The sequence below is a fragment of the Boleophthalmus pectinirostris genome, unplaced genomic scaffold (genome assembly GCF_026225935.1).
Source record: "Boleophthalmus pectinirostris isolate CB_2022bp ecotype Guang Dong unplaced genomic scaffold, ASM2622593v1 HiC_scaffold_21, whole genome shotgun sequence".
NCBI lineage: Eukaryota > Metazoa > Chordata > Actinopteri > Gobiiformes > Gobiidae > Boleophthalmus > Boleophthalmus pectinirostris.
Window position 1 is genome coordinate 12,502,671 of NW_026571175.1, and position 13,874 is coordinate 12,516,544.

At 38.3% G+C, this 13,874-nt stretch overlaps 1 protein-coding gene across 4 annotated transcripts in view; it reads left to right on the forward strand.

Annotated features, from left to right (window-relative positions):
* Positions 1-13,874, forward strand: part of ptprua (protein tyrosine phosphatase receptor type Ua) — a 456,280-nt gene that overhangs the window by 394,154 nt on the left and 48,252 nt on the right. For all 4 annotated transcript variants that reach the window (XM_055157468.1, XM_055157470.1, XM_055157469.1 and 1 more), the window contains 3 exons: positions 489-676; positions 11,001-11,070; positions 12,123-12,199. In XM_055157468.1, coding sequence (XP_055013443.1) covers positions 489-676; positions 11,001-11,070; positions 12,123-12,199 — 335 coding nt within the window. The remainder of the gene's footprint in view (positions 1-488; positions 677-11,000; positions 11,071-12,122; positions 12,200-13,874) is intronic.

Below are 13,874 nucleotides of genomic sequence, written 5' to 3' on the forward strand. Positions count from 1 at the left end.
ATGTGGCATTCCCTCCACTGCAAAAGTTACATAGTGCACCTTTAAATGAGTAAATCTTGTAAATACTTGGAAGACTATCATTATGAATGTGCTCATTGGCAGAGAGGTTGATTTAGAAAAATATTGTGCTAATTCTTTACCAGGCATTTAACCACTTTGAAGGTTTGCTAATGATTCATTAACCAAAACAAAAAATGATTCATACAAATAATATGAAGGCAGTCTTTAAGTACATGGAAAAATGCAATACAAACAAAATTACTTGAATATTCTTTTTAGATATTGTATTATTCATACTGAGAAAAACAACGTTCAGAATTTCCAAAGTATGTCTCGGTAGTTAACAGAATGTTGACCTCCTTGATCACTGTTTTTTAACACCATCTAAAACAGTATTTTTGAAGCATAGAGTAAAAACAGAACTCCTGCCCATAATTTCACACAACCCAAAGTCTCTGACACTCACCGCACATGTGCATTGTTCCCAGACGATCAGCGCAGCTCGGTGAATGAGTCGAGCAGTCTCCTTGGCGGCTCTCCGCATCGCCACTGTCGCAGGAAGAGCTCACCCTACCACACGGGCCAGCTGCACCCGGCCGTGAGAGTGGCTGATCTGCTGCAGCACATCAACCAGATGAAGACGGCGGAGGGCTACGGCTTCAAGCAGGAGTATGAGGTGAGGGTCAAAGGAAAATCTGAAAAATTACTGTGGAATATGAATTAAAATGGTTAGCACTAGCACATGCATAGTAAGAAGTTCTAAGGTCCAAGTTTGCAAGTTGCGGGAATGCCTTTCCATGACGAGCTCTGATGCTTTGGCTTTGACTTATACAATGCAGGAATTTGTGTGTACTTATTTAATGAACAGACATGTAAATGCAAATACATGTTCTGATCCATGAGTTTCAGTCTTGTATACAGCTATAGCAATTAGCTATGCAAAAGTGCTGAAAATGACAACTGTAAACAAAAAGCTGAAACCCATAAATTAATATGCAAGTTTGTATCCATGTAATTTCCATCTTTAATCCCTTTGTGCCTTAAAGGTTGTATAGAGGATTTTCCAAGGAACGAGAAATCCAGCGACTGTTTGTCCTTTTTCAAATGTTGCGCATGCGTGAAACCATCCCCCCTCCCCTACAGCTCCTACGTAGAAACGCCTCCTCCCGCCTCCTCTTTACGCCAGAAACAGGTTTGTTTACAGCCGGTGCGCTGCACATGACTTGTAAACAACTAACTACAGTGTTGGTTAGGCAAGACGGAGAAGAGTGAGGAGCGGGGGGAGGAGGTGCACGGACGAGAAATGAGGAGCAGGGAAAAGAGCGGAGCGGGGAGAGAGGAGAGGAGAGGGGAGCAGTGCGGGGAGATTCCGTGCCCGGAGAAGTGAGGAGCGGGGAGAGGAGCAGGAAGGGGTGCAGAGAAGGGTGCGCGGAGATTCCGTGCGAATGAACTAGCTACAACACGCAGCAGCAAGCGGACTCTTTCTTTGCCTTGAAAATTACGTTTTCAGACATAGGATATCGCTTTCGTGTCCTGAAAAACGTTTGACTAGCTCTTGGAAATAAAGTACGTTTTCATAATAAGCAGAAGTTTCCTGTCCAGGAGTAATTTGGCGACCAGTGTGTCAGTCTTTACACCCTGCATCTGCTTCAGTCGCGCCATCGCTGGAATGAATCTTCAAGAATCACCTTAGTTTGGCTTCGCTGTTTTTCCCTTTTGTCTTCTTCTTTCATCGACCTCAAAAACTGACTTTCTTTTGCGGTTACCTGCTCCTGGATTCTTGTCGCCATTGCAACAAACTTTGTGCTAACTGCGAGGAAGATATAGGTCAAAAAAAGCCGCTAACAACTGTTGCGTTGGTGGAGTAAACAGCGTCTGTGCGGCTTGCGTCTGTGGACTGCGTGACAGGCGTACGTAAACCACGTACCGGCGGCGCGCAGGCAAGTCAGTTACGCTAGAAACGTAGGGAGATTGATTGACAGCCTGTCAGCTAACAGATAACGAGGCAGTGTCGTTATCTATTGGCAAATGTTTAGCCCCACCACGTCCAGAGTTGATGAATTTTTATTCTCTTTTTTTTGGTCATCATAATTACAAGGCTACTGCATCTCTATAATGCTATCATTGACAATTTGAAACAAAAAAAATCCTCCATACAACCTTTAACTGGCCTGGTTGGGACCCATCCTTGACCCATTCTTAAACCAATTCTACAGCAGTGGGCGACCTGGGAACCCAACACTAGATCTTGAAGGAGGATCTTTGTCATGGTTACCCAGCAAGAGAGATCACCAACTGCTTTTTAGGTTGACTTATGCTCCAGCTAGGTGTGTCTCCTTGCATCAAACTGGTTCATTAGGTAACCCAGCGGCATTGGCAGACTGATGCCTTTACTTTCCTCTGAAACATGCTCGCAGAGACTACATTTATACTGCGCACCACTGTGGCAACTACATCAGGCTCCGTTTAGCCCAAACCTCTACATATATTTTCTGAAATGCAGGTAACAGTGTTTATTCCAATGTTATTTCACTCATGAACCAGTTTAATATAAAAAAAAATATGAGCTGAATATTAATTAAAATAAATATTCCAATATCCACCATATTTTACAAAGCAAAATTGTTCATCTCTTCTCCCGTGCGTTGGTATGCAGAGGCGACATTTTAGAGGACAGTCGGCTTTCAACTTCGTGTCAACAATTTGTCCCAATTTCTTTGTAATGTGACAGAGCACTGATGCATTGGTCGCGGCTGTTAGGATGTGGCCTTTTCACGGTTATCGGGGAGAAAGATGAAACGCTGTAGAAGAGAGACAAAGCGAGCTCGCTTTCTCTCTAAAGTGCAGCCAACTTCCAATGACTAAAAACTTGTCAGTGCCATATCCATCTACACCTGCGTGCTGTGTAAGAGTATAATTATGTTGTGGGTAAACACTAGCTTTTAGTGTTTTTGCATTCATTTGTTATTTTGTCGTTTTGTCCGAGAGACTTTGGTCACTCACAGTTTCTGCTTTCAAAAATGAATGAAAGAATGTAGCATAGTTAACAGTCGGTTGAGTAACATTTAGCTTGAAATGGTCTCTACGGAAATTGTATTGCTTTACCTTAAATGTTCCGCAGTAGTATTAAGCCTATTTTATTACCATGGTAACATGCATTTTTATTGTGAAATCTGACCTAGGTTTAACACAACATTGTGGACTAATTTAGCTAAATCAGACAGGTCAAACTCAGGGACCAAATTTTGCCCGCGATATAATTATATTTGACTATAGAGACATTATTTATTTAAACTTATTGTTATTATTTGATATTATGCTTGGTCTGGATTAAATGTTTAAGCAAAACTATTATTAAACATTTATTTTAATAAGAAAATTATTAACATTATACAGTATATCTTGAAAGAAGAGAAAACATGCAGATGTTGTTGAAATTTTTCAATAAATTTTGGCCCACAACTTAGTCCCAGTTTTTAATTTTGGCGCCCTGTGAATTGACACCCCTGATCTAAATCATTAACATCTCCATGGAGACAAGCAGATGACGAGCCCTCCACCAAAGAAGTTACACAGTGCACCTTAGATACTATTGAAACCAGTAAGAAATTCTTTTGGTATGTAAGTTATAATGGAATAAAACTTAACTACTGAAAACTTAAATTATAGGGTAGGGTGAAGGAACCTGAAATTTTTCTCACAAAATAAAGAGAACATTTGCAAAAATGCTACACATAGATAAAATACGTACTTTTTATTACTACTTCAACCCCATACATTATGAGTGGTATGATATGTATTATACTAAAAATATTCTTAATTTCATTTATTTATAATTACTCCTTAATTGCATTGTAAATGTCATTAGCATAATTATGTTTTGTTTACAACTAGTCATTTTGGTACCACTTTATTTTCAGAACTACACCATCATTAGCCTTAATAAAGACAGACTTAATCCATAATGAACAAATAGTGTATTGAGAGTGACTGAGGCTTTCTAACTAGGAAATAAAAACTGCAAAATTGTTTTTGGTTGTTTTTATTGCACAGAAAAACCTATACGGTCTAACTCAGAACCAGCTTGCATCTACGCAAACCTCGCTCCTGCTTGTCTACCATGGAAATTTTGTTCGTTTGACTATAATCTTCCACAGTATGCAACACAGCTATTTTCAAATGTTCCAAAATATGGTTTTAACTGTGATGTGCCACCTCCAGAAAGTTACATACTGTAGCTTTAAGGAATTAGGGTTAGGAATGGGTAGTTTTCAGACTGTACAATGTGATGATGTGAAATATCCAAAGAGAAACCTCACAAATGTTGGACCTGGTATTTTTAATTAGTGACTAAACCCCAGACCTCACTGTATTACAACATAATTAAGCATTTTAACAATTTTAATTTTAGCTGCCCCTCATCTGTATTAATTAATATTGTGATAAAATGTTGCGATGAAACCCAGCTATTAGGGTTAGGGTTACAAAAACTGAATCATTTTTACTTATTCATGACGAACAAATAGTCTTCGTTCATGTTTTATTAAAATTAATTCTAGTGTAGTTATTACTGTGGGTTACGCTACTTGCTTGTAAGATATCAACAAAAACAAGAGTTTCTTATCTCTGTAGAAAACGTAGCGACCTTTAAAGTTCTCCACCATATTCAGTGTTTGGTTTGCATGCCGAAGTAGCTTGTTATTGTGATTTGTACAGTGCAACAATAGCAAACGCCTCATGTGGCCCGCTGCCAGCCATTTTAATTTGGAGAGCCTCTTCTTACTAATTAGTCTTACACAGTGAAGGGAGAGTGGAGGAGAGGGCTTTGTATGAAAAAGTGCAGTATTTTCAGGCGCAGTAGAACAATAGCATAGTGGAGTCTATACTTGCCAAATGTTTAAATGTAGTGTTTAATATGTATGAGTGCGTTCTAAATTCCAGCTCTGCTTCATCTGCATTACAAAGATTATGCCTGTATGTGCTGGACTTTCTCAGAATACATACATTATATTATTATGCATGTTATCGGAGCTGGTTACTAACTTGAAATGTATGTGCTTATTCCATTTGCTGTTTCTACTTAATTTTACTAATTTACTTTAGAAGTTAAAGTAGTATTAGTAACAGTAGTAGTAGTGTTGAAACCAAAGAACAAAAACAATCAATATTTGTAGTGATACCAACAATCTATTAAAAAGCATAACTTGTTTCCCAGACATTTTTTCTGGGGACCCATATTTTCAAAGTCACAAACCTTCGTGAAGTCAATGCACATTATTCGTAAATCACAAAATAAAGGTGAGTTTGACCATTATTGAACATTAACGAGGATGTTTTATTGCTGACTGAGTGATCGTGTCTCTCTGAACAATTAGTATTACTCAAGTTTTAAACAATGAAAAACAGGAGGGATGTAACAATCACAGAAATATCTTGTTATCCTATCATCAAAAGTCTCACAATAATGTAGTGGACTGTCACAATATATTAAATTATAAGTTACTTTGCTTAAATGCATTATTTTATAGTAGCAACAGCTTATAAACATCAGAAACTACATTTCAGTGCAGATAACATGAATAAATATGTTTTTTTACTTGAAATCTTGGGATTTTGATGGAAATAATTCACACCAAATCTTGTCAAGGTATTTTAAAAGCAAAAAATTGTTCCATCTACAATTATATTAGCCTCTTCAAAATATCACAATAAATATTGTACCGTGAGATGCATATCTTGATAATATCGTACAGAGAGATTTGTATATCGTTACATCCCTAAAAAACAGTAATTGAACCAGCAATAAACGGTATCTGTAAGAAGCCTATTTAGACATTAAGCATAGAAATACTGACCTTACTGGGAACAGGATATTCTGACAAAATGTTTATCCAGAATAACAATAAGGTCACAGATCCACGTAAAAAACTGTATAATGCAGACCTTGACAAGGCGACCTGAAAAAATTCTCTTACGGCTCACCTGAGGGTCGCGACAAAGTCTTTGGGAAACAATGATTTAATGTAATTTAAAATACTATATGAAAGATATGAGGAAAAGTTCGATAAGGAAACCATGTGAAGCCATTTGAATGAGGCACTATTTAGTAGTTTTAAAGGTGCACTGTGTAACTTTTCTGCTGGAGGGTCCCCCACCTGTTGATGTTAATCATTAGAAATTCAATCTAGTAAAAACAAATGAGTCCGGTAAAGGTGTGTGAACACATAATGTAACGCAATGCTTCTCAATTGGTTTATCGCGTCACAGTTAAAAGGTAATAAACAGAAAAAAGCTTTTACGATTACTACCTCTTGTTTATTTTAAACTCCAGCGCGTTCTCATGCTGCTCCTAATTCAGAGTCGTCCATATCACCCTCTACCTGAAGAAACCGTGATGCACTTTTTGATTCATTAAGCCTTCCCTGAGGGCCCAACAAATTCAACCCCCTCCAAAATCAATACATGGGTGGTTCTCTCGCTCGGCAGTCCGACTCTGCATCGCCCAGAGAAATAAACAAGATGAAGGGGATGAGAGCGCGCACCACTGTCAGGCTTCATAACCCTTATTTCCCACTGGGTTGTTGGGGCTGTCACTGGTCGGCCACGTTGGAGGAGGGCGAGGAGAGCCGGAGGAGCTGGTCTGTGAAGTGGTCATGGGTACTGTGGTGACAAATGATGAATGAAGGAGGATGTATTTGTGGTTAGGGCTGAATGATTTGGGAAAAATAATCGTAACTGTAATTTTTTTTATTTTTCTTGACTAATTGCGATTAGATTTGCGATTTATGTTTTAATAATTCCGCTCCGATTCCTATTCCGTTCAAGTTCATATTTTTAAATGCATCTTGAAGAATTGACAAGAAGACTAAGTAGGAACTGACAAACTCATACAAGAATCACATTTCAGAACATAGCAAAAATCTTAACTACAGGGTTGTGCTTAGGGGCAAACTGACAGGTGCTGGGGCAACCTGACAGTTGCTCGGGAAATCTGACAGGTGCTGGGGGAATCTGACAGGTGCTGAAGCAACCTAGCATTTGCAGTGCATATTCTAAGTGTGAATTTTGAGCTTCTTGTGATCAGGAGGAGCAAGAGAACTGGCTTATCCATGGGTTTTAGAATGAAGAAAACTGGAACTATTGCCATAGCGATTAACAATTTATATGAACATAATATATGAACTGGAAGCCTCAAAATGTGTCATTTAACAGGAAGCTGAAACCCGTGCATTGAGATCTGGATTGTGCCATCATACCTTAATAATAGCATTTCTAGTTGGCCTAATGTTGAACAAGTGGAGATTTTAAGATGCTAAATACTAAAATATTCTCACAAATCTTGCATATTTAGGAGTTCTTCCCTCAATCTACAAACACTCCACTCGTTCCACCTTGTGATGTCATGCCCCACTGTGTTTTTAAATTTAATACGCCTTGACTAGAATCATTTGGAAAATTTCAGTCCTGGAATTGCTAATCTCTACTAAGCAAAAGTTAAAGGGTAGACGTTAACTTGAAAACTACAGCTTCATGACATCACAAGGTGGAACTGAGCTGTTTGCGTTTTGTAGATGTAGACAGCCCAAATAATGCAGGCTTACTCAAATATGTGAATGAAATAAAACTCAACTCCAGGTATGTCTTTAAAGAGGCAAAATTTGTGTAATATAGGACCTTTAAAATACCTTTTCCTCTCCTTTTTCATAACAATAATTATTAAAAGTCTGGAAGAGTCTGGTACACCTGGATATTAGGGTTCACGTTATACATTTTTGTTCTTTTTTAAGTATCTTGCCCAAGGACTGCTTGCTCAACGCTTGTAGTGATGATTGAACTGCCAATTTTCCGAATAATAATTAACTTGAGCCTCGAAAAAGTTGCAGTGCCAACCATGCCAATTTTGTGCATTCGTAATCTATTGTTCTCTCTTACAACAATGTTCAACTAAAGGAAGTCGATACATTTTTATGCCAGCAATTTGTCTTAATACCCCCACAGATTTTAAAGGCGCCTCTAACACAAAGCCCAATATGTTCCTTCTTAGTTTCATTTTTTCCACCGCTTATTGTTTTGATCCGAACTTTCTTTTTCTATTCCTCGGCATCAGCAGGCAGCAGTGTAAAGCTAAAGTGCCGTAATAAGCCCCAAACAACAGATTCACGGTGTTAGCAAGCAGCTGGTAAACATAGCATTTACCTAATTGAGCTCCAAGCGTTTTCCCAGTTGGTTAAGAGCAAAACACAGAAATGCAAATTCGAAATGCTTTGTGAGTTGCCACAATGAGGGAATAATAAGTTTGTATTATAAATGATATCTAGCTTCAGGATTGCTTCAAAAGTACAATTAAAGTAAAAGAAAATGAGGCAAGCAGGAGGGCCATTTAGCATTTTGGATGTTTTAAATATTGTGAAATTCGGTGGTTAGCAAACATGACTTAAAGAATCAGTATTACGCTGTTTTACGATCTATGTTATAATGTTATTTTCTTATCAAAAACACACATGGAGACGTGTTTTGTTTTGTTCACGTAAGTTAAACGCGTAAATCCTGTATATTTAGGCTGTTTTTTTCTCAAACTAAAGACACAATGTTCTACATTGTGATGTCATGTGGTAATGCAGGAAGTGCTTTGCTGTGTTTCTAAACTCAATGCATCTTCACTAGAATCATTTGGATGATGGCAAACCTGGATTTACAAAGCTCCACTGAACTAAAGGTAAAAGGTGTTAACTTGAAAACTATCACTACATGACATCACAAGGTGGAACAGAGCATTTTGAGCATTGTAGATGTAGACAGACTAATAATAAAGCATTACTCAAACATGTGTGAATGAAACAAAACACAGCTCTGGGTCTGTTTTCGATGAGGCAACAACATTTCATTTACCCCCAAACTAAATCTGGTAGAATTCAAGGTAGAGTGTAGACTGTCCAGTTCCTATTCCAAACACCATTACTTAGTACATACCTGATGGGGAATACTAGGTGCTGTAGGTGTTGTTGTTTCCTTTAGCAATACACCACCCACTTTCCCTAGTATGAATATGAATGTATGACATGTACAATAGAGCATGGAAACCCAATCAAAGTCCGACGGAACGGGTTATGTTCAGGTTCGGGTCGGACTCAGACACATCAGCACGTCAGCTGTTTCCTGTCTACAGTAAAACCACTCGCTTAAGTATTCAAATGATCAGAGCACTGCGCTTTTAGTTTAGATACAAGTCAAAACTGTGTTATTATTGTGAAATGTGGTTCATTGTTTCAGATACATGATTTTTAAAGCATAAAAGATTGGCAATAAAGTACACAGGAAGTAGAGTCACTGTTTCTAATCTGCGGCTTCACCTCGATCTGTGCGCTGTGTGGATGTAAACAGACACACGTGAACTACTTTTGCCTTTTTAATTTTAATGCTTCAAACTGGATTAACAGCGCGGTTTTGGGGACTGGATGTCATTATTTGCAGAGGACAATTTCTATGGATAATATGGATGAGATGCCGCACTTTAAATGTACCACTTGACGAGAGGAGAGTAATAAAGTCTTTTCCTTATATTCACTATACCCCGAGTTTGTATATTGCATCTCTGTGTCCGTTAGAAGCCACACAAACAATATCCTACGGGTGTCATTAGTAGGCCTATGAAAATAGTGTGATTTTAATTGCGTCGGGTTTGGTTGGTTTCGGACACAGATATCTTAATGCCTATCGGGCTTGGGTCAGATTCGATCAGTGCTCTGTCGGACTCTGCCCAGGCTTAGACAGAAAAATTCGGCCCGATCCACACTCTAATGTACAACAAGCTTCTAGCTAGAGAAGACTACTTAGGACACTACACTGCGGTCTTCCACTACTCCTACTAAGTTGTTACACTGACACTGAAGTCGGGGTCAAATGCACAACCACACAAAATCATTGAAAATTATTTATTTTTTTATAATCCTTTATCTCTTTCCCAAAACGGTGTTATTTGAAAAAGACTCAACACACTTTCATGAATTGCTTACTGTTGTGTTAACTGAATACCATCCTAAAATAAACCTCTCCTCAGCAGTCCAATCCAGCCTCTGCTCACACAAATTCAACCTTCAGCGAGAAGAAAAGATGTTTTGAGAGAGTGAGACGAATAAAACCAAGGCTATCAGTCTGGGTTCTAACACTGCACCCCACTCTTATTGTATTACTCCCTCCCGCTGCTCCTCCATCGCGCCTTCATATTGATTTAGGTTCAATAATTCAGCATGGAGGCAGATTTACTAGATGGGTGCCATAAACAGCTGTCAGGAATTTTGCAGTCGAACATGGAGGCATTATGTGGAGGCTGATGCTGCGTCTCAAGGCCGACCCTACCTCAATCCTACCAGACAACTAGACATGGTGCAAAGATAGTCCATGTACACTACGAGATTTTTTCTGAACCCTTTAAAGTTGGATTAAACACCTCCTATAACTGCACTTCAAACAGAGCTGGGCATTGCCTGGAGGCCTAAAGGGGAGGGTGAGGGGGTGAGGGGTGGGTATCTGTGGGACCAAAGGGGAGAGAGGAGAGTGATGGGGAGAAGGTGTGGGGTCTGTAGGTCTAAAGGGGAGAGTGAGGGGGTAGGAGGGGCGGGGTTTAGCGGACTAAAGAGAATGTGTGCGGGGCATCTGGACGAAATGGTGTTCGTAATTAGAAATACCTTGCATGAATTAGGGCAGTACAGAATGATGTCACATAGCACTTGAAATTACACTCGCCACTAGAAGCAGCAGCCATTAAGTATGTGACGTTTTTGACCAGAAAGCTGCAAATTTACCAAGTTTGTACTCAACTGACAAAAAAAAAATCTTTGAGCAGAAGGCACATCTATTAAAACACCATGTGCACAGTTTAGTAGCAAATAAAAGTTGATTTAGTGTTAAGTCTTTAAGAAGCATTATATAAGCTGTTTATATTGTTCCATCAAAGAGTCTTTGACTTTACCATTGATGCTTTTGTAACTTTCCTTTTTCAGAGTTTTTTCGACGGATGGGATGTCAAGAAGAAAGACAAGACTAAAGGGCGGCATGACACCTTACTTAGTCGTAAGTATTTTATCCTACAACATTAAAAATATTTCTTTAGCTTAGGTTAGATAGGTTGTTAGAATTGTATGGTTGAATTTACTTGTAGAGGTTTTGATCTGGTACATTGTCACTGTCTCTGTAATTACTATCCACATGAAGCAAAACCCAATGTCCCCTTTTAAACCACAAGATTAAAATGGCTCATTTGTGAACCCAGTCTATAACAAAAAGTGATAACATGTGGACTCCCTGTTTGGTTATTTCTTTGAAAAACAACACATTATCTATAGAGGTACAGTATATAGCCTCCCAGGTAGAATGAAGCCATCATTTTAGACCACAGGAAATACACCATTTGTGTGTCACATGTGCCTGTCCCCTTGCCTTGCCATTTCAGGTGTAAGGCACATTCCAATCTTCCAATCTGTTTTTTGTTTTTGTTTTTTCTTTGAGAAAAAGGTACTTTTGTTACAGTTTAATTTTTCTTTCAGTAATTATAATCGATTCTTAACTCTTTTTGTTTGTGAACACAAAATGGAACATCTGCTTTTTCCAATTTGCAAAGATTACCTTGAAATGTGCAAGTAATTTTAACTAAAAACATTTTAATTAATTTAGCATGGACAACATTTCTATGCACCACATTTGTATTCTTGTTTTTTGTATTTACAAAATTTTGCCATGTTAAAATGTATTGTGTGCTGTAATTGTATACATTATAAAACAAATTTACAGTTTAAGAGGTTGAACTAGTTAAAGTACCACTATGTGCATTTTCTGGTTGAGGGCCCGCCACTTGCTACTTATGCTACTTATGCTACTTATGCTACTTATGCTACTTTGCTATCTCCATGGTGACCAGTCTGTAGAGAGCCTGCCACAGTAACAATGCATGTTTTCAAGGTGCAATTGGCAACGAGCAATAAAAACACTTGCAAAATAGGTAGAATAGAAGCCATACTAAACTGTGGAAGATTACAGACAAAGCAGTAACGTCTCCATGGACACAAGCAGAGAGGAAACTCGCACGAGAAAAGCTCCACAGTTTATTCTTTTGCTTTTTTTTGCAGATGACCGGCACAGGGTGAAAATGCACTCCTTGCTGGCCGACCCAAGCTCCGATTACGTCAATGCCAACTACATCGATGTAAGTCTCCCTTTGTTACCTCTATTCCTCCTCCTCATCTCGTCCTCTCCTATCTCCACATCCACAGCTTTCCATCCATCGTCCATCTTGCATCCTTTACTCTCGTCTTAAAACATAACCGCTTCACTTGGCCTATAGTCAACTGAAGGAATTCTTGGTTGACGAAAGACATGCCCTGCTGATCAAAAAGAATTTAAATCTAGGAGCAACTAGGAAACAATGCAAAGTGAATTGGTCCATATTACTTTTAAGCAGTACTTGATACCTTGATAAAGCCAATATCAATTTTTTAGCGTGTCTTATAGAGGATCTAAGCATCAATAAAGGTCTGGTGGCTCAATCTTGCCTGTTATTAATACTTTTTTACATATAAATACCAATTCTTCAGCTCACTCTCTCACTCACTAACTTCCCCTTTTTACTACTGCCAGTATAAATCGTTATAATCTAAATAAAATAATAATAATAACTGACTGACACAAATTACAGCCCTACCTTCCACCACTGCTCGGACTTCATTCATTCTTCATTGCGTTGAACAGTCATTTAGCCAGCACAAAAACACACATTTGTACAAAGCTCTGGGTGAGACGAGATTGTGGCAGTTTGAAAAAGCTTGGGCTAATCTTAGAGGCAGCTGGCGTGGAGGCAAAGTCAAACAGTGCAACAGCGAGGACAGAGCTCAGACACGAGACACCAAAAGACATGCTGAACCTCTCATCTGCTCCAGTGTGAGGAGGGAAGATATAGCTAAGGCTCAGACAACAACAGAAGCAGTTTAAGATTCAGCCTCAACAGATATGTGTTAGATGACTTTTAAAGGCGCTGTACCTGAGTTTTTAAATGTAATAAAGTAAAAAACTGTTTTTAGGATTAACCAAGAATTAAGAAATGGTATATAACAAGGATGCTAGAAAGTGAGGAATAACTTTGGACGCAGCTTCAAAAAGTTCTATTTGTCACATTTTTAAGACTGTAATAATCAGTAACAGTTGCTTTAACTTTGGGGAAAAAAAATCACAATCATTAGTAGTATTTAATCAATACCATTAAGTACATAATTTTTATGTGCAAATGTTAATCCATTGCCTTTCTCTATTATTCATTAAACTGGCATTAATCTAATTACTATACTGTCCAGAAATAATCCCAAAATAATCCCACATAAAGCTATTTCCTGCATGGTGTTAAAAATATCTAATAGAAACTAAGGAAAATTCAGAAAGAAACATTATTTGAAATTGAAAATCATTCATTTCTTGTCTACATATTAACTCAAAAGATGAAGGTATTACACTATTTTTAGCTTCTAAACTTTATTCAGACTCCAACTCTAACTTTCTCACTGAAAAAAGATCTACTATGATTTCTCTAAATCCGTTCAGATTGCATTTGCCTGACCGCCCAATTTCTCGTCATCACTAAACTATGTCCTAATCAACTCCAACTGAACGCTCCATTTAAATTTTTCTGGTGGAGGGTCCGCGACTTATTTGTTTCATAGAAATGTTCTAGCTTTGCCCAGAATGTTCCACAGTATGGAATTAAAGTCATATATCTCTTGATTCAGTTACAGGCATTGTTGTTGCTTAGACAAACCTTGAAACGCATGCATTTGTACTGTGAATGAGCTCGCTTCTCCACAGATCTGACCTCTAACTTGGCTTAGTGGTTT